Here is a 22,265-nt window from a genome sequence, read left to right on the forward strand (position 1 = left end):
GATGGAATTTCCGTAGGTGCGGCGTCGCAGGTGCGACTGGAGGTCTGCCGAGAGCAAAATCGCTGGGCAGAAAAGGGGCAAGTTCGAGGGTTTTATCCCATTTTCAATTTTGAGACTTTGAGAGCTTGGATTAGGCAATAATTTGGGAGATCTTCAGAGGAACCTTTTGGGTAACAATTCTTAACTCCTTTATGGTTATATCTCATTAATCTATAGTTGATTCCACCCTTTAATTTGGGATTTGGGTTGAAAATTTGGAAAAAAATGGGGGAAAAGTTCTTCAACCGAATTTTTGAGTTTTGATTGGGATTTCGACATTGGATTTGGAAAATTTTCGTACGAGTGAACTCGTGAGTGAATGAGTGTTCATATTTTGTGACTTTTACCCGGTTCCGAGATGTGGGCCCGAGTCGACTTTTTGGGGCGATTTTTTAATTTCTTCCTTATGCCTTGATTTCATTAATTAGATTAGTTTTTTATAGTTATATTTATGGTATGTAATTGCTTTTGGCTAGATTTGGACCATTCGGAGTCGGATACTTGTGGAAAAGGCATTGTTACCAATTGATTGAGCTTAGTTCGAGGTAAGTGGCTTGGCTCACCTTGTGTGGGGGAACTCCCCTTAGGATTTGGTGCGGTTGTGATATTTGAGCACCGTGTACGTGAGGTGACGAGTGTGTACACGGTCTATTTGTTGTAAATTCCGATTTTTACTGAATAATAAACTGTTTCACCTTAATTGAATTATTCTAGCATGTGTAGCTATCCTGTTTAGCCTAGAATAGCATGTCTACGTGTCTTAAATGTTTATCAGAACTCAGTGCAGTCTGCTTAGTGGATTCCTGCTTCTTTCTTGACTTGCACTTAGACTAAACTATAGGATTTTTTGTTGTAACTCTTATTTCCATTATTTTGAGCTGCGCATTAACTTTTGGACTACGGGACGGTATCCCGGGAGACCCTCCTGCATATTTACTTTGGGACTACGGGACGGTATCCCAGGAGATCCCCCTGCACATTTACTTTTGAGAATATAAGGCGATACCTCGGGAGTTCTCCCTGTACATTTACTTTTGGGACTACGAGATGGTATCTCGGGAGATCCTCCGCTATTTATCCTTGTGTGTTGTACTGTTACTTCTCTGTGGATTTTCTTTTTGGTTAAATTCCAGTCTTTTATTACATTACAATATTTTCCTTGCCTTACTTATTTTATATACACTAGTGGGCCGGACCTGACCTCGTCACTACTCGACTGAGGTTAGGCTTGGCACTTACTGGGTACCATTGTGGTGTACTCATGCTACTCTTATGCACATGTGTTTTTGTGCAGATCCAGGTACCTCCTACTAGCCCAACTATTATTCGCGTACTTGCTGCTGCTCCGGAGACTTCAAGGTACATCTGCCCGCGTCCGCAGACCTCGAAATCCCCCTCTTTCATCCCCTGCAATCGTGGGTAGTTCCTAAGGCTTAATTTGACTTATTTGGTTGGTAATTTGCTAGATTCTATTGGTTCAGAGGCTTGTTTGAAAGGCAAAGCTGTGGTTGAGCTCTGAGTGGATCTTTGGAGCGAGGTAAGCGTCGTGGTTAACCTTGACTTGAAGGATTAGGGTTTTTTTGTCTATGTGCTACATGCTTAGATGTTGGTACAACGTATATGTGAGGTGACTAGTACTTATGCGTTGTTGTTAGGTTAAAGCATGCAGGTGGGACTTGTTCCTTGAATTTTATTGCTATTTTTATCATGTTATCCATGCTTAGACTAGTTACTATTTAATTGATCGTTCTTACTATGTTTATGGGCTTTTGTGATAATTGTGTATTGTTTCTAAGGTTGAGATTGGTATTGTGGAACCATTGTTGACGTAAGGCTTATTCTTGTTGATTCTATCTCCTTGTTATTACTTGTTCATTGTTATATGGTAAGGGAGAGTGTTAATGCACGAAGGGTGATGCCGTGTCGTATGTGAGTGTTAATGCACGAATGGTGATGCCATGTCTTATTGCGAGAGTTAATACACGAAAGGTGATGCCGTGCCATTTAAGAGTTAATGCACGAAGGATGATACTGTGCCGTATCTATTGATTTATGCTGAAAGTGAGAGTAAAAGCATGAAGGGTGATGCCGTGCAGTATCATTGTTTCATGGTGAGGTTGAGAGTAAAAGCACGAAGGGTGATGCCGTGTGATTTTTTTATTGTGCTTATTCGTATTTACTGGTTAAAGGCATATTGACTATTCTAGTTATTATTCCGGCTGTATTTCTCGTATCTTGTACCCCTTTAGCATGTCCCCTCCCAATAGTACATGTTTAACTTTTATTTGTTGTTATCTTGTACATATACGGTTATCTGCACAGGTTTATTACGTGGGTGTCTTGTCATAGCCTCGTCACTACTTCGTCGAGGTTAGGCTTGACACTTATGAGTGCATGGGGTCGGTTGTACTCATACTACACTTTGCAGTTTTTGTGCAGACTTTGGTACTGGCCCCAGACCCCAGTTGTTCGTGAGGCGTAGCAGCTTGGATTTGCTCATTGGAGACTCGAGGTAGATCTGCTGGCGTCCGCAGACCTTGAAGTCTCCTTCCATTTCCCCTATTTACTGTATCCTTTTGTTCAAAACAGTTGTATTTTTTTTCAGACTCTATTTGTAGAAAATTCTAGAAGCTCGTGAGTTGTGACTCCAGATCCGTATTGTATTAGATGTAGTGGGCTTTTATGTTATTCCGCACTCAGTTTTAACTTCTATTTGGCTTAATTGATTCTGTCGTTAAAATTGACTAAAATTGGCTTAAAGAATCCTCTAACGTTGGCTTGCCTAGCAAGTGAAATATTAGACGCTACCACAATCCCGAGGGTGGGAATTTCGGGTTGTGACAATATGTCAACTTGGCGAGGATATGAGCGTGAAGCTTTGGATCTTAAATCAATTATGCAGCGACTAAAACATACCTAGGTATAGTCAAACGTTGATAAAGTCTACTCGAATATATAGCGCAACATAGGAGTACTTGTTTGAACGTAACTTTGAAAGTACCCATGTCATCAGCAACCCTTAGTCTTGTTAAAATCCAATGTTATAAGAAAGAATTCAATAGGCATCTTAATATCCTTTTTTTTTTAATGGCATAATACATAACAGACCCTCAACCTTGACCTTAGCTGGCAAGTAGCCTTCCAACGTTGGGAGTGCACAAGTAGGCACCTCAAGTTGTATAAAGCTGAACATGTAAACACCAATGCTAACATGACATATAAATTTTGGAGGTTTCTAGATGATCATTGTATAAGTTTTCAACTGATAAAGTGGAGACAAGTTGAGGCGCCTACTTGCACACACACACACAAAATTAGAGGGTATTCTTGCCAGCTGAGGCCAATTTTGAGGTTCTCTTTATATATTATGCATTCTTCAATAGGTAAGAGATTAGCTAATGTATGATCATACCTCTCATTCCCCTCCGAGGAAGATATCTCAGGTATTAGTCTAGGAAATCTTCACATAATAGGTTAAAAGTGCTCCTTAAAAGGAATAGAAACTTATTTGTGCACCAAACGAGATTATATATGATGCAAGTTAGCAGATACAAACCTATTTTTTACTCTACAATATGATGATATTGACCCTCCACTTCTAGAAAAAGAGGCCGTTAAAGGAAATAACCAAATATAAAAACATCATGAGTATCATCTACGCCTATGTTAGTCCACTTAAAAATTAAAATAATAGCACTACGTATATGATGTATCCCACCACATAATTAAGTCCTTATGTATATATGAAATACAAATGGGAACCCTACAAGCAGGAAGATCACATGGCATGTTTTCTTGTTAACAATATCAAGCGGTCACAATTAAATCCCAAAAAATTATCTAAAATAAAAAACCCAAGGATTACTCAAATAGAAAATTCGGAAGTTGCCGACCTTTATTAGGGTTTTAGGTAACATATTGTTCCCCACCATTGTATCTCATGTGACCGACCATTAAGCTTACTTGACCTGGCATTGCTCCTTCTATGTCTTCTCTTCTTTACATAATTCTATAAAAACTACGTACAACCTCTTTTCTCATCAAAAAACAAGTTCCATTTTTCAAAAAATATTTCTTCTATATATCAATCAATCAACTACGCTCAACTGAAAGAATATTAGGTACGTATAACTCGTGAAATGGCAACAGAATTCGAAATAACGGAGCTAAGGTTAGGGCTACCAGGGGGAAAACCTAGCTCATTTGAGAAGAAAAGGGCGTTTTTTGAAATCGACGACGATAGCAAAAGCAGCAACAACGATAACACAAAGTGTCAAAACAAAAACCAAGTTGTAGGGTGGCCGCCGGTTTGTGCTTATAGGAGGAAGAATAGCTTTAACGGACGTGAATGGTCGTCTAAAATGTACGTCAAAGTTAGCATGGATGGAGCCCCGTTTCTTCGAAAACTTGATTTGAATACTCACAAAGGATATTCTGAACTAGTCATGGCTCTTGAGAAGCTCTTTGATTGTTATGGAATTGGTAAGTTCTCTCTCAATTAATCCTTCATTTTTTAAAGTATTATATAGCTATCGGGTGGCATGCCCGACAGGTGTGCAGGAAACAGTATATTCGGGAACTCCTGCACTACTTGAACTGACTGAACAGTAGGAATATCAACACTAACATCCCTAATAGAAGCCAAATACATCAAACATTCCTTCTCGTTTTTCATATTTTGTAAAACTATGAGATTTGCCATGCAAAAAATTGTTAATATCTAATTAAATTCGAACTAATTAAACTAATTTAATCCTCGTACTTTGAAATTTTACCACATAACATGAAATGGAGGCAGTGCTAGAAAAAAAATTTTTATAGAAATATTTTTTGATAGTTATGGAACTGGTATTTTGCTCTCTCAGTTAATCCTTTATTTTTCTAAGTACTATAACTATCTTTTTCATATTTTGCAAAACTATGAGATTCTTCATGCAAAAAATTGTTAATATCTGAATGCATACAAAATAAATTAATTTGATCCATATACTCTGAATAATTTTACCACATAATATGAAATGGAAGGAGTACTAGAAAAAAAGTTTAGAAATAAGGAAGACAGAAAATAATACTTTAAGATGCCAAAATTTTGACAGGCAAAGAATTGGAGGATGCAGAAAGTTCAGAGTACGTACCAATATATGAGGACAAAGATGGGGACTGGATGCTTGTGGGCGATGTTCCTTGGGAGTAAGTTCACTTCTCTACCTTTCGTTATAATCATTTACCTTAATGTCAAAGCGAGGCGCATAAATTGAGATAGAGGGAGTAATATTTAGTTTAAATTCATATTATCCATCTTTTAATTTATGTTTTTTTATCTTTTAAGAAAAACATGATTTTGCTAGTTCTAATTTTTCGAATACATATTTGTCTAAATTATCGTAATTTTTGGCCTTGAACATATAAGTTAATTAGCACTTATATTGAAACAGTAAAAACCATAAATGAATTCTAAATTAGATGAAGAGAACAGAATTTGAAAAACAAATTGCCCACGAGGAGAATACCAGATCGACCTAAACATTATCACAAAAAAAGCTTTTTGGACCACATTGTTTTAGACAATTGGATTCCTTTACAACATATCTTGAAGTGAAAGACAAGTTTCCCACACTGTCTTACACTCTGTAACATTAAATTTATTGGAATTTAGAATTTTAAGTCGGTAAATATTATAAATTTGAAATTTAAGTCGATAAATATGAAGCATCGCGATATCAATATTACTTTTTGACAGTGTCTGTGAATGTTATATAAATGGAATTTCTTTTAAAAAATTGTTTAATTATATATGTGTAGTTTATGTTGAGAGTAGTAAGAGGAAATGTACCTGCCTTGAAATATTTCTTACTTGTATAGGAACAAGACAAATAAGCCTTCAATCTTTCTTCTTCTTCTTTTATTTAAAAAAAAAAAATTCCTCGTGTTTTCGCGTTTAATTGGTGGGACAAATAAGCAGAAGAACTAATGAATGTAACTCTATGATTTGCAGAATGTTTACTGAGTCATGCAAAAGGCTAAGAATTAAGAAGCAAAAGGATGCAAATGTGATTGGGCTTCGAGCTAACTTTCTCAAGGGGATGTCTAAAGGGAAATGAAAAGCATATGCCCAATTGCTAGTCCAAATTATGTTTGTAATTTTTTGCCTGAGATCTTGGCATAAAATGTAACTGTAATTTTAGGTGTATAATTAGCACATGCTAGACATGAATGTAGCGTATAATTTCATCTAAACTAGGTTTTTTCTAAGATGACAATCATGCAATCATTTTATCGTGTCTAATACGACTATATATGTCCTATGTTTAATTAAGGTATCTGCTAAAATTGTGGCTAGCAGATACCTCATTACGGTTAACTACAGCTACATTTTCTCCTAATTTTGTAGTATTTCATTATAATAGTTGATTTTTTGATTTTTTTTTTGATTTTTAAAATTATGTGTGATTTAGCAGATTTTCTTCCTAATTGGAAAATTAAATCGTTCCAACCTAATTTTGAAACAGGTTGGACACGAAAAAACAAAAGGAAAAGAAAGAAACATGACCATGCGCAATTTCTTCATATATATATATATATATATATATATATATATATATATATATATATATACTAGAAACTCGAATAAGTAGCTGGAATTCGAAATCACTCTAAGAAACTTCAATGAAATAGTATTTTCTGGAGTTTTTGTGNACATTTGTTTTTTTTTGGTTCTCACTCGGTGTCGGTACCCGCATTGGAGCCCGACTATATCCGGATTCGCTCCACGTAGGGCTCCGATTCGGGGGGAAGCGCTCCTACCAAGGATTTTCCATAACCAGGGCTTGAACTCGAAACCTCTGATTAAGGGAAGAGCAGTCTCATCCACTGCACCACATCCTTTGATGGTATTTCTATTCAATGTTGCACTAAGTTATTATCATATGTTCAGCTAGCACTGAAAAAGGCTACGATTTCTCATAATAAAAGTGATAGAATTATTCCAAATACAGAATAAACCCACTCTATATGTTTATTAATGGAAATTCTTCCAACTTTAGGAGACATTTCATTCACTACTTTAAAAAAGCAAAAGATCAAGTTATTTTAGCAGCCATTCAAAATACTAACGAGTCATTTGATTCACCGACAAGTTACATAATATAGTAATAATAATTTTGTTATAAAACAATAAAAGAAGAAGAAGAGTATTGCAGAGAAAAGTAGAGGGAGAGAATTCTTATTGATTTGGGATGAATTACAATGGAATAAAACCCTCTATTTATAGGGAGAGGGTGACTTAGCCACCAAGCAATGAACCCTAGAATCTCTCTATATATAGACATTCACCATAAATACAATTCTATTTATAATACTCCCCTTGAATGTCTATTCAACAGATAATGTGCCTCGTTAAAACCTTAATTAAAATAAAACCCAGTGGGAAAAAAAATTCTAGATAAGGAAAAGAGTACACATATCTAACAATACGCCTTTTGGTTGCCTCGTTAGAAAGCTTGCAAGGAAAACCCAGTGGGACAAAACCTTGTAAGGGAAAAAGAGTACAACGCGTATTAACTCCCCCTGATGAGAGCATCAATTCACATCCTTATGCATTTGCATTCCAATCTTGTGCACCATCTTCAAAAGATCTTTGTTAGAGATTTGATGAACAAATCAGGCATATTAACTTGAATGAATATATTGCACCTTGAAATCATCATTCTTGATAGAGATGAATTGTCTTCATATGATCTTGTTGGAATCGTCAGTTCAATATCTTCACATAGAGGTGAAAACTCTTGCTATCATAATATCATGCACATAATAGCAAGATACATTTGTGCACAAATTGCACTGAGGATGTAGTACTTCATGACCATGAATTCTATATGCTTTAAGCAATTTAAATCCTTCAGGGATTGTTAAGTCATATAAGCCATATAATAGACTTTAGATGCATATCAAGTTTTCATGTCATGCTAGACATATAAGATATCGAAAACTGATTGCACATACCATTGACTTTATACTTTCAAGTGTTTGAACTACATGTTCAAAACTACATGTCTTTCATATGAAACCAATTCTATTCGAAATTGTTTCTCCAGACTTAAGATCCTCATATATATTTAGTGCTATAATCAATGTCATCGACAAATATTTTATATCGGTTCCAACCTCCTTATTTGTCATAAAGACATAACATAGAGATCTCTTCATTCATACATTCAGGTACCTGGATCTCTCATGAGATTTTATGAAGTGTTATGTCATGTGATCTTCTAGATCACTTGCCTCCATATTATGATCCTTTTGATCATTTGCTCATCTTCTTTATCAAGAAGTTGATTTGCAACCGATTAATCTATACGCCTTAAGCATACCACAGACTTTGTCCTTCTAGGACTTAATAGGAGCATTTGCATTGAGAATATAGTTACTTTCTTTGGGTCAGCAAATGCGTCTGGCATGCTTTGCAATATATAGCAAATGAATTATCCTTTTATGAACTTCAAGTTCATATTATCTTATTCGAGGATCTAGGTGTACAAATGATAATTCATTCTACGTAACTTTTTCTCAACTGTTTATCATGTCTCCCCCGCATGTTAGAAAAACTAACTTGTTGCCTCAATTTTGAGAATCCACCTTTGTGCGTTATGGTGTTAATCAAAATATACACCGCACATCAATAATAATAAGATGGAATTATTTGGTTCTTGACCCTGAACCACTTGTGAGGGGAGAAAATAATATACTTTGGTATATAACGTATATCAAACTGATATAGATAACTTTGTTCTCATAAGCAATTGTTTAGCTATTAGAGGAACTTAATAAATCATTTTGCTAAACCAACTGTGATGTAAACCAACTTATCAAGATGAACTTCTTGAATAGAAAATCTGGAAATTATGATCGAAATTAAATTATTGAGCAAGTTACCTCGCAAAATACCATGTTGCGGGTTATTAATAAGCGCACATGTAACCATCTCATAGATGCATCTTATGTGGTATACATGGCAGATGAATGGGCCCATATTCACCTTTGAAATTTCCAGCATTCATGGAATTCAATCCCAATTTTAGTTGGTATATTAATTAATGAGAACAGACAACATAAGAGAATTCATAAAGAATTTTCTAGTTCTTTAATATTTACCCATGTGAATTCTCTTTTATTTTTGCACATCATGCTTAAATTGATATGGGTAAACCAATTATGCCAACTGAATAAATTATCAATATTGATAAACTTCATATTTACACCATGACGTGTGGAATTATCAATAAACTCCAAGTTTATTATGATATGGGTTTTTATATCAATAAACTTCTCTTTATTGTGGCATTCTTTTGTTTGTGTAGTACAAACTGGAGAATAAAGCGAGTATCTTTTCACATACATATTACGCCACTACAAGTTATAGTAATAGAAGATTAAATATTTCCTTTATTTATTGTCTCAGTATGACCAACCGCTTTCGCGAATACTTTAGAAACTCAATAAGTTTCTTTGAGACTTACTACAACACAACGTCTTATTGATAATCAATTTTCTCCAAAATTGTATAATTGGCTCTTCTAGAGCTCTCAACTAATTTTGTGCTATCACATATTCATCAATATCCATATGGTGAATATCTCTTTTAAAGAGAAAGTTATACCATTTTGGTTATGGTCAAAATTATATGCAAGATATGTTTCTTGCATTAATGTTATTCTTTAATAGTAACATTACCAGAATATTTTGGCGTGCAATAAGTACGTGACCAATGACCATTCATGTCATAATAATGATATTATTTTCTTATATCATCTCAAACCTCCTTCTAGAGGTGAGTGCGTGGTATATTCACTACCACTAGCACGTTCATATTCTTCCAAGAATGAATATGTATTCATAAATCAGATGTTGTCACATTCACATCATGAATTGACCATAGTAACCTGTATGTGCTTTACGAAATCTTATGTCAAATCGATGACAAACGTTAACTTCATAGAGTGAAGGCTTATTTTGAGAATCCTTATTATTCTCATTATCACAATGATGATGATTATAATTTCGTCTATTGCCACGTTCACATCCATTGATATCCTTTACGGTAATAATTTTGTCTTCTTTCAGACTTATCACATATTGCTATCACATTCTCTTAAGGGAATGAGAATGGAGCAAATTCAATAGGACGGGTTTTTAATTCTTTGCCCACAATCATGGCAAGGGATAACTATTTTACCACTTTGGGTGGTTATAATTTCTTACTAACTCCATTAGAGTTATAATCAAAATTTATTGTCTTTGCTCATATTTAAAATCAAAATACAGAATAAAGAGAATAATATACGGTAAAATACATACCTTAAATCCAGAATTTAATCATGAAGGAAGTTCATGGAACAATTGACAATCATTATGCTCAATCCCAAAGCTTCTACTCAATTGGTTAGAGTCTCGTGCTGATAACGTGTTATGAACAATAAAAGAAGAGGAAGAATGTTGCAGAGAAAAGTAGGGAGATAGTTCTTATTGCTTTTGGATGAATTACAATAGAATAGAACCCTCTATTTATAGGGATAGACTGACTTAGCCACCAAGCAATGAACCCTAGAATCTCTCTAAATATAGACATTCACCACACACACACACATACACACACACACACATACACACACACATATATATATAATGCATTTATAGCGACAAAACATAGTGTTGCTAATTATGAATTTTTTGTAGCTAAACACTTTACTTACAAGATTTTTTTCCGTAGCATTCGTAGCGAAATATAGCATAACTGAAAGTTAGCTACAAACTTTACATAGTCCGTGGCTAAGGATTAATACTTATTGCTACAAAATTTTTGTATTGTAGCTATATATACATAGTAAATAATTTTATACTCTTGCAACGACAAATACATTTATAACAAATAATTTTATACTCTTGCCATGATAAATAAATCTGTAGCTATTTTTATATGGTAGCCACAAAGTGTTATGGCGTGGTAAAAGATTTAAATTTATTTGTCACAAAAATTTAGATATATAACTGCTTTCATATATTAGCCCGTGGCAAAAATATTTTTATATAACTACGGACTAAAAGTTCACAGCTACAAATCATAAAAAAAGTTGTGGTTAGATTATTTTATTATAGTGACAAAAAATTACTTATTTATACTGACAAATGTTTCTCACACAAATTCCCTAGTTTTTAGCTATCTGATTTTTTTTTAAAGTTTTCCAATTATTTTGTGGCCGTGCATAATATATTGACGAATAATATATTAAGCTCCAGAAATAACTTACTCGGCATAAATTGACATTTAAAAAATTTCACCAAATAAATTCTAAAATACACATTTGTAACAATGAATTAATAGTAGCTGCAGCAGATAAGTCTTCTACAATAAAAAAAATTTGAAGAAAAGAACTAGCCAATGTGAGGCTTGTTTGTAACAGATATGAGAAGTAATGTACATAATTTCACATTAAATGAATATAAGTATTTGCTTGATGAAATTCATGTTGCCACCCTCATTGCACCCTTGATCTTCATGCATCCAAGAATATATGAAGCACTCTTCGTAATCTTCGTAATCACTAGAATGAAACAATGAAATAACATGATCTTGTGAGAAACTTATATTTGAATTATCAAAACATATACTGATTTAGATGTTGGACCAAGTGATATGCATCAAGGATGAAGATGGTAGAGTATTGATGGAAGATGCCCAGATTAAGAGGAGATGACACACTTACTTTCATAAACTTCTGAATGAAGAAGGAGATCGGGATATTGTGCTAGGGGAATTGGAGCATTCCGAGAGTCACCGTGACTTTGGGTGATGCAGGCTTATCAAGGTTGAGGAGGCCGTAGGATCTATGTGTAAGATGAGTAGGGGCAGAGTGACAGGGCCAGACGAGATTCCTGTGGAATTTTAGAAGTGTGGGGAGAGCAGGTTTGGAGTGGTTGAATAGGTTGTTTAATGTTATTTTTAAGGCGAAGAGGATGCCGGATGAGTGGAGGTGGAGTACAGTGGTTCTATTGTATAAGAATAAAGGTGATATCCAGAGCTGTAACAATTATAGGGGTATCAAATTACTGAGTCATACCATGAAAGTGTGGGAGAGGGTGGTTGAAGCGAGGGTGAGGATGACAGTGTCTGTATCCGACAACCAGTTCGGGTTCATGCCGGGTCGTTCTACTACAGAAGCTATACACCTTGTTAGGAGGTTGGTGGAACTGTACAGAGAGAGGAAGAAGGATCTGCTCATGGTGTTTATTGCCCTAGAGAAAGCGTATGACAAGGTTCCTAGAGAAGTTTTCTGGAGATGCATGGAGGCAAAAGGTGTGTCGGTTCCCTACATTATGTCGATTAAGGACATGTATGATGGGTCTAAGACTCAGGTTACGACAGTAGGAGGCGACTATGAGCATTTTTCGGTTATAATGGGGTTACATCAAGGTTCTGCGCTCAGTCCGTTCTTATTCGCCCTAGTGATGGACGCGTTAACACACCATACACAAGGGGAGGTTCCATGGTGCATGCTATTCGCCAATGACATAGTTCTGATTGATGAGTTGTGAGCCGCTGTTAACGAGAGGCTGGAGGTTGGGAGACAGGCTCTTGAGTCTAAGGGTTTCAAGCTGAGCAGGGCGAAGACAGAATATCTGGAGTGTAAGTTTAGCACTGAGCCGGGGAAAGTGTTTGTGGAAATAAATTTGTAGCTATTTAGGCAATTATTATAGCAATAAATTTGTAGCTAGATCAGTCTGGAATGACAAATATTTATAGCTATTAAGCCAACTATTACCGTGATTTTTTAGAACTTGAAGCAAAAATATTTATCTAGCTATAATATTTTATTTTGAATAATTTTTATGGTTAAAAAGGTTACTTTTGGTACAGTAACTTTCAGTTTGTAGCAAAAACTAACAATTAGCTACAATATTTTGTCATAACAACAAATTGTGGCTATATCACTTACCTATTGCTACAGACTTTTATAACTTGAAGCAAATGTATTTCATTGGCTACAATATTTTATTTTAAATAATTTATTGTGGCTAAAAGGTTACTATTGCTACAATAACTTTTAATGCGTGACTAAAATGAATGAATTAGCTATGCAGTTTTATTGTAGCAATAAATCTGTAGCTATTTAGGCAATTATTGCTACGATTGTTAGTAATTATAGCAAAAATAAGGAATTAGCTTTACCAATTTAATTTTCGTGGCTAGCAAATTTTACGAATTTGTAAATAGCTAGGAAATTCTAATTTTTGAGGCTATTGTTAGGTATTAACCACGATTTTTAAATTCGTTGCTGAGATTTTGTAGCTATAAATACATTATGTTGTAGCGTATTTCTTGCCTCACAAACTGTGTTTGAGTGGATTAGATTCCCACATTAGTTAGGGAATAAGCTGGTGGTCTCTTTATATGGATTGGGGCGGTCCTCTCCTCACGAGCTAGCTTTGGGTTAAGTTAGGCCCAAGCGCTATATCTTTACATGGTATTAGAGCTAGGTTAATTCCTTTTGGGCCCCTATGATATATTGTCCTTGCTCCAGTGTTGGGGGGGGGGGGTTAGAGTGGGTCAGAGTCCCGCATTAGTTAGTGTAACGACTCGGACGGTCGTTTCGAGTGTATTAGCCTCGATCCACTATTTATTACCTCCTCTGTGTTATGTTCTAATTACATGACTTTCCGGGGTGCTTGGTATCGGGGTTGAAAAAGTTTCGGAGTGAAATGGGACACATAGTCCTCAAGTTGGAGGTTTAAGTTGTTAGAGTTGACTTTGGTTTGACTTGTGTGAAGATGACTCCAGAATGGAGTTTTGACTGTTCCAATAGCTCCGTAGGATGATTTTGATCTTCGGAGCGTGTTCGGATGTTGATTTGGAAGTCCGTAGGTCGTTTCAACGTAAGTTGGCGAAAGTTGGAAAGTTGGAAGATCTTGGAAAGTTTGGTCGGGAGTGGACTTTATTGATATCAGGGTCCGATTCTGATTTCGAAAGTTCAAATATGTCCGTTGTCATTTATGACTTATGTGCAAAATTTAGTGTCAATCGGATGAATCAGCATTAGTTTTGAAATTCGGAAATTCATAAGTTCTTAGGCTTGAATTGATGCATGATTCGTGATTGTAGTGTTATTTGATGTGATTTGACGCTTCGAGCGTGTTCATATGATGTTTTAGGACTTCTGGGTATCGTTGGTTGAGGTCCCGGGAGCCTCGGGTGTAATTCGAACCATGTTCGGCGCATTTCGGATCGTTAAGGAGTTGCCGAATCTGGTGTTATGGTGTCCTTATATGCGATCACAAATGGAATAACGCGATCGCAAAGGGTAATTTGGCACTAGGAAGAATTTGTTCTATGCGATCGCTTGAAGGGGCCTGCGATCGCAGAAGGCTAGTTTCTAGTGAATCGCGAACGCGTGGTGAGTTACTTTATTATGTTGTAGTCATCATATTTAGTCTAATTTCACCTGTCTACTTGTGTTATCTCTTAGTTGCAACTTGTCCTACATGTTTAGTCGAATTACTTTCTTCATTTTATTCCGTACTCATTATTTAACTGTGAATTCCTTACTTGAAATTGCTATTCCTGGAATATCTTGTTGTTGAGTTTGGTCTTGATTTGCAAAGGTCGTGGTTCCTATTGAGGCAAAGTGTAAGTTGTGAAATATCTTTTCATTGAGTTACTCTCCGGTTGTTATTGTTGAGACTTTGTGTATATTGTGATTGAGCCGTGGGCTTCTTGTTGTGAAACTTTCGTTATTGTTTTGGCTTTTCTAGCAAGTTGTGATATTAGGCACTTGAGGTGCAAATTGTGATTGTTGTGATATTGATACGCATGCAGTGGTATAAGGCGTGGGTGTTAAAACGCATGGGGTGAGATAAATTGGACATGATACGCGTGGCTAGTAGGGGAACTACTAGAAGCCATGTGGTGTGATAAGGTGGGCTAAAACGCGGGGTGCTATTTCGAAAAAAATAATTTTTAAAACTAAATGTAAAGGCTCCCGCGGTGATATAAGGAAAGATTGTGAGTTACTTTTATAATTTGGGGCTACGAGGCGGTACCTCGGTAGTGACCCTTGTTTATCTTTCTCTATTTACTGTTTTTGCCATGGTTGTTAGTTTCCTTAATATGTAAATCCTTATTTCCTTCCGTGTTGTATTAATTTCCTTGATTTTGTGTAATTAAGTTTTCGTAAATTTCTTATTGTTTCATTTCTATTATCATTATCATTATATTGTTATATCTTTCGTCTTGTTTCATATTATCTCCAGTAGGGCCTTGATCTGACCTTGTTACTACTCTACGTAGGTTAGGCTTGGCACTTTCTGGGTACCGCTATGGTGTACTCATACTACGTTTCTGCACATATTTTTGTGCAGATTCAGGTACTTCCTATCAGTCCCGGCATTAGTGAGCTGAGGTTGCTTTGGAGACTTCAAGGTACACCTGCCCGCATCCGCAGACCTCGGAGTCCCCTTCTATTTTGGTTTTCCTTTTGTCATTGCACTATCTTAGACAGTGATGTCTAGGATTATTCAGAAATGTTACTAGAGCTTGTGGCATATACTTCACTAGGTTTTGGGGATTGTGCATTTTGAGTTACAGATTTTATTTACGCAGTTGTTGAAGTGTTGAGCTTTTAAAATTGTTATTTCAATTTTTTTGCATGTTGATAGGCTTACCTAGTTTTAGAGACTAGGTACCGTGATGACTTCCAACAGAGAGAATTTGGGGTCGTAACAAGTTGGTATCAGAGCTTTAGGTTCGTAGGTGTTATGAGTCACAAGCGGGTTTATTAGAGTCTTGCGGATCGGTACAGAGACGTCTGTTCATATCTTCGGGAGGTTATGGAACTGTTAGGAAAATCTTCACTTCTTCAATTCCTTATCGTGCGAAATTGTTGACTTCAGGATTCTAAGCTTCTGTCTTTCTATTCTTTCACAGATGGTGAGGACACGCACAGCCGGATCGGATGACTAGACACCGGCTAGATCCATGAGAGATCGGGGCCGGGGTAGAGTCTGAGGACGTCTACGTGATGCAACCAGAGCACCTGCACGAGCTCCTATGGAGGAGCCACCAGCAGCTCCAGTTGGAGAGCAGGCACCTGAGACGCCTATTACTGCCCTAGTACTTCAGGAGACTCTCGCCCAGTTTCTGAGCATGTTTGGCACTTTAGCTCAGGAAGGGTTGATCCAACTTGCTATTGCCACATCTCTGGTCGGGGAGGAGCACAGACTCCCGCCGCCCGTATCTCAGAGCAGCGGGTTCAGGTTGACCAGGTCCCAGAGGCCATACCAATTCAGCCGGTTGCCCCAGTTCAGCCTGAGGTTAGGGCAGCAGCTTATGTGGTGGAGCAGCTCAGGCTCGAGAGGTACAAGAAATACCACCCTCCTACTTTTAGCGGTTTGGCTTTAGAGGATGCCTAGGGTTTTCTTAAGGAGTGCCACCGTATTCTCCGTACTATAGGTATTGTGGAGTCTAGTGGGGTGGATTTAACTATGTTCCAGCTTAAGGGAGCGTCTTATCAGTGGTGGCGAGCATATGAGTTGGATAGTCCGGCTGAGGCAGCTTCACTCACTTGGGCTTAGTTCTCATATATATATATATTCTTAAGGGAGTTTGTTCCCTAGAGTCTCAAAGATGCATGGCGCACAGATTTTAAGCCGCTGCACCAGGGTTCTATGACCGTATCAAAGTATGTGGTCTAGTTCAGTGATTTGTCCAGGCATGCACCAGTCTTGGTTGCTACTGTTAGAGAGCGAGTCAGTCGATTTATCGAGGGAATCAACCCTAGTATCAGGTTTAGCATGGCCCAAGAGTTGGAGATGGACATCGCATACTAGCAGGTAGTGGAGATCGCTAGGAGATTGGATGGTATGTAGGTCTGGGAGAGAGAGGAGAGGGAGGCCAAGAGGCCTCGAGATTCTGGCACATATAGTGGTGTCGGTGCCCCAATTGCAGCTCGTCATGGTAGAGGCTATGTGAGCCGCCCTTTTCATTCAGCACTTCTAACTTCCAGCGGCATTCCGGCCACTCCTAGGCCCCAGGCTCCCTATTATGCACTGCTATTGTCTAGTGCACCTCCTTCACCGGGTGCTTTCAATGGACAGTCCAGCTAATCAGGCCCGTGCCAGCCACTGCAACCACGTCCTTCAAAAGCTTGTTTTGAGTTTGGTAACACTCGTCATATAGTGAGGGATTGCCCCAGACTCAGGAGGGGTGCACCCCCACAGACTACTCAGGCTCGTCGTGTTTCACCGGGTCCTTAGGGTTCTCAGACTATGGTTGCCGCACTAGTTGCCACTCCGCCTACACATCCAACTAGAGGTGGAGGTCGGCCAAGTAGAGGTAGCCCTGGAGGGGGAGGCCATGTCAAATATTATGCTCTTCCTGTTAGGACGGAGGCAGTTACTTTCGACTCAGTCCGGTCTGTCATAGAGATGCATCAATCTTATTTGTTCCAGGCTCCGCTTATTCCTATGTGTCATCTTACTTTGCTCCATATTTGGGTGTGTCCCATGATTCTTTGAGTTCTCCCATTTATGTGTCCACACCTATGGGAGATTCGCTCATTGTTGACCGTGTATATCGGTTGCGTTTGGTTGTTCTTAGTGGTTTTGAGACCAGAGCGTATTTATTGTTGCTCAGTATGGTAGATTTTGATATTATTTTGGGCATGGAATGGTTGTCGCTTTATCATGCCATTCTCGATTGTCACACCAAGATGGTGACGTTGGCTATGCCAGGTCTGTCGCGATTAGAGTGGAGAGGTACTTTAGATTATGTTCCTAGCAGGGTTATCTTGTTTATAAAGGCTCAGCAGATGGTTGAGAAGGGGTGTGATGCGTATGTAGCATATGTGAGAGATATTAGCATTGATACTCCTACCGTTGAGTCAGTTCCAGTAGTGAGGGATTATCCAGATGTATTCCCGACGGATCTTTCGGGCATGCCCCCCGACAAGGATATCGACTTTGGTATTGATTTGTTTCTGGGCACTCAGCCCATTTCTATTCCCCCCAATCATATGTCCCTACCAAAGTTGAAGGAGTTAAAGGAGCAGTTGCAGGAGTTGCTGGATAAGGGTTTCATTTGGCCCAGTGTATCACCTTGGGGTGCTCCGATCTTGTTTGTAAATAAGAAGGATGGTTCTATGCACATGTGCATTGATTATCACCAGTTGAACAAGGTTACAGTGAAGAACAGGTATCCATTACCACGTATTGATGACCTATTTGATCAGCTGCAAGGTGCCAGAGTGTCTCCAAGATTGACTTGCATTCAGGCTATCATCAGTTGAAGATTCGGGAGCCAAATATCCCGAACATTGCCTTCAGGACTCGATATGGTCATTACGAGTTCCTTGTGATGTCTTTTGGGCTGACCAACGTCCCAGCAACATTCATGCACTTGATGAACACTGTATTCCGGCCTTATCTCGACTTTTTCGTCATTGTGTTTATTGACGACATTCTGGTGTACTACCGGAGCCGGGAGGATCATGAGCAGCACTTGAGGAACGTGCTCCAGACCTTGAGAGAAAAGATATTATATGCAAAATTTTCGAAGTATAAATTTTGGCTTGATTCGGTAGCTTTTTTGGGTCATGTAGTGTCGAGTGAGGGGATCAAGGTAGATCTGGAGAAGATTGAAGTAGTGCAGAGTTGGCCCAGACCATCTTCAACTACGGAGATCCAGAGTTTTCTTGGTTTGGCGGGGTATTACCGTCAATTTGTAGAGAGTTTCTCGTCGATTGCAACACCAATGACCAGATTGAGCCAGAAGGGTGCTCCGTTCAAGTGGACCGAGGAGTGTGAGGAGTGTATTAAAAGCTCAAGACAGCTTTGACTACAGCCCCAGTGTTGGTGTTGCCTTCGAGTTTGGGGTCTTATACTGTGTACTATGATGCGTCGTATATCGATCTCGGTGGTGTGTTGATGCAGGATGGTAGGGTGATTGCTTACGCGTCTAGATAACTGAAGGTGCATGGGAAGAACTATCCTGTCCATGACCTTGAGTTAGAAGCTATTCTTCATACCTTGAAGATCTAGCGGTACTATTTGTACGGTGTCCCTTATGAGGTCTACATCGACCACCGGAGTCTACAACAGCTGTTCAAACAGAAGGATCTTAACTTGCGCCGGCGGAGGTGGTTAGAGTTGCTTGGGATCAGTTCTTGGCGCTTGCAGAGTTTGCTTATGAGGCTTTGTATGGTAGACGGTTTCGGTCTCTGGTGGTTAGTTTGAGCCGGGTAAGGCTAGGCTATTAGGTACAGACTTGGTTCAGGATGCTTTGGAAAAGGTGAAATTGATTCAATATCGACTTCGTACAGCCCAATCCAGACAGAATAGTTATGCTAATCGGAAGATTCGCGACGTCGCATTTATGGTTGGGGAGCGGGTTTTGCTCCAGGTCTCGCCCATAAAAGGTGTTATGAGGTTCGGGAAGAAGGTAAAGTTGAGCCCTAGGTATATCGGACCTTTTGAGATTCTTGAGAGGGTTGGAGAGGTGGCTTACAGACTTGAACTACCACCAGTCTAGCTGAAGTTCATCCGGTATTCCATATTTCTATGCTCCAGAAGTATCACGATGATCCCTCTCATATGTTAGACTTCAGCTCAGTCCAGTTGGACAAGGATCTATCTTATGTTGAGAAGCCGGTGGCCATTTTGGACAGGCAGGTTTGAAGGTTATGGTCGAAGAACATTGCTTTAGTGAAGGTTCAGCGGAGCGGTCAGCCAGTCGAGGAGGCCGACTTGGGAGACCGAGCATGATATGCGTAGCCATTATCCTCATCTTTTTACCACTTCAGGTTGTCTCTATACTCGTTCGAGGACGAACGTTTATTTTAAGAGAGGGAGAATGTAATGACTCGGCCGGTCATTTTGAGTGCATGAGCCCCGATACCCTATTTATTGCCTCCTCTATGTTATATTGTAGTTACATGACTTGCCGGGGTGCTTGGTTTTGGGGTCGGAAAGTTTTGAAGTGAAATAGGACACATAGTCCCTAAGTTGGAGGTTTAGGTTGTTAAAGTTGACTGTGGTTTGACTTGTGTGAAGATGACTTCGGTATGAAGTTTTGATGGTTCCAATAGCTCCGTATGGTGATTTTGGTCTTAGGAGCGTGTCCAGATGTTGATTTGGAGGTTCGTAGGTCGTTTCGGCTCAAATTGGCGAAAGTTGGAAAGTTTGACCGGGAGCAGACTTCATTAATATCGGGGTCGGATTCCGGTTCTGGAAGTTGAAATAGGCCCGTAATGTCATTTATGAATTTTTTGCAAAATTCTGTATCAATCGGAGTTGTTTTGGTATGAAGCGACATTAATTTTGGAATTCGGAAGTTCATAAGTTTTTAGGCTTGAATCGATGCGCGATTTGTGATTCTAGTGTTGTTTGATGTGATTTGACGCTTTGATCATGTTCGTATGATATTTTAGGACTTTTTGGTATATTTGGTGAGGTCCCGGAGGCCTCGGGTGTAATTCGGACCATGTTCGGCGCATTTCGGATCGTTGTGGAGCTGAATCTGGTGTCCTTATATGCGATTGCGAATGGATTAACGCGATCGCGAACGGTAATTTGGCACTAGGGAGAATTTTTCCTATGCAATAGCTTGAAGGGGCCTGGGATCGCGGAAGGCTGGTTTCCAGTGAATCGCAAACGCATGGTGAAGGTCGCGTTCGCATAGAGGGATTGGGGGGATACAGGTTCACGCGCTTTCTTCATCGCGGGCGCGTGGTGTGCTGCGCGATCACGTAGCTTGATGAGGCAGTGTTACGCGTTTGCATGAGTTTTCCACGATCGCGTAGTGTTATTTTGGGCAGCAACATTTTTGTGCTTCGCGAACGCGAGGCATTTTTCGCTTTCGCGAAGAAGGAATAACTGGGCAGCAGAACTTAAGTTGGAAATCGAGTATTTTAGCGATCTCGGTGTCGCGCCCCCTTTTTTTCCCTCCTCGCGGGGAGAGGTCCGGGTTCCGACATTTCATGGGGGTAATAACTCATTTTCTTTTGGGAATTTGGGTATTGAAGAGTCGCCACCTAACGGATTATGGTGCGTTAGGGCACCTAGAGCGATTATCTCTTAGACTAGTTTGCACTACCAGAGGTTTAGGGTAAGGGCTCGAAATAACCTTGAGGTGAAGGTGTTAGGCACCCCTCTCAGTCCATAACGGTGGGTCCCGGCCGAACTTATACATATGAATTAGTCCTTTAAATAAATAAATAGTTTAGACACATACTTGCAATTAAAGGCATGTTTTAGGCATTTGTATGACTCAAATAAGGAGACAAAAAAAAAAGATTTGAACAGGTTGCATATATAGAGAAAAAGTAGAGTTTAAACATCGGGAATTGGGAAAGAGGGGTCCTAGGTTGGTTAGCCTACAGGATCACCCCACACAATGCCCGATAATCACTCCTCAATGAGGGGCTACACGTGACATTAGCGCGTAGTCATCATATCCCTTTCTACCCAATTCCCCCCTGGTCATAGCCTAAAGCGTTCTAGCAACCTTGAAAATGTCCTATGCGTGCACTACCCGTCCGTTCCTTATGGCCCTGGAGGTATTTAGGACCTTTATTTTTGGACAGTTCTAGACCACCCTAAGGTTTTAAAAGGATAAAAGTCTAGGCGTCAATCAAGAACAGTTAGGCCTGCATTTAAAGGGAACTAATTACAGGCTCACAGTCACCTCAACAAATATAGCAAGTAAATGCACGTCTTCAAACATCAGTCAGGTATTTTAAGAGAAAATCCTAGGACATAATATCTAGGTGAGCAGGGGTTATACAGTATTGAACTAGGACAAAGTGTCGAAATCCTATTTAGTTTGCCTACTGATTTAGACCTGTTAAATCTGAACAGTTTTAAATAACAAAGCACAGTTTCAGAGTTGCAGAATTTAAATCGCCCTATAGGCTTGCCTAAACGCAGAACAGTGATGTCCTAAGAGCATGATATCTACATTGATGCAGTAAAATAGTGAATAGTTTTTATACGGACACGTGAGATCCTATAGACATGCTTTCTAGCGGTAGTAAATTAAGGCATTGTTTGAAAACTCATTTAAAGAAGCGGACAGTTGACTAAACCAATTCAGAATGAACTAACATGAATTAAACTGATTTGTTTAACTAAACTGATTTTAAGTCCTATAGGCATGATTTCTATTAGAATTGATTTTAACTCCT

General features: G+C 38.7%; 1 protein-coding gene across 1 annotated transcript; it reads left to right on the forward strand.

Moving 5' to 3' along the window:
* Positions 1-4,035: 4,035 nt before the first annotated feature.
* LOC109215215 (auxin-induced protein AUX22-like) lies at positions 4,036-6,400 on the forward strand. Its single transcript, XM_019379236.1, has 3 exons — positions 4,036-4,521; positions 5,136-5,229; positions 6,035-6,400. The coding sequence occupies exons 1-3, from the start codon at positions 4,179-4,181 to the stop codon at positions 6,138-6,140; spliced, it is 543 nt and encodes a 180-aa protein (XP_019234781.1). The 5' UTR covers positions 4,036-4,178; the 3' UTR covers positions 6,141-6,400.
* The last annotated feature ends 15,865 nt before the right edge of the window (positions 6,401-22,265 follow it).

Source organism: Nicotiana attenuata, unplaced genomic scaffold (genome assembly GCF_001879085.1).
Source record: "Nicotiana attenuata strain UT unplaced genomic scaffold, NIATTr2, whole genome shotgun sequence".
Classification (NCBI taxonomy): Eukaryota; Viridiplantae; Streptophyta; class Magnoliopsida; order Solanales; family Solanaceae; genus Nicotiana; species Nicotiana attenuata.

Coding starts and splice junctions, on each gene's coding strand:
- LOC109215215 (XM_019379236.1), top strand. CDS start 4,179: ATGGCAACAGAATTCGAAATAACGGAGCTAAGGTTAGGGCTACCAGGG. Junction 4,522..5,135: donor CTTTGATTGTTATGGAATTG/GTAAGTTCTCTC, acceptor AAATTTTGACAG/GCAAAGAATTGGAGGATGCA. Junction 5,230..6,034: donor GTGGGCGATGTTCCTTGGGA/GTAAGTTCACTT, acceptor TATGATTTGCAG/AATGTTTACTGAGTCATGCA.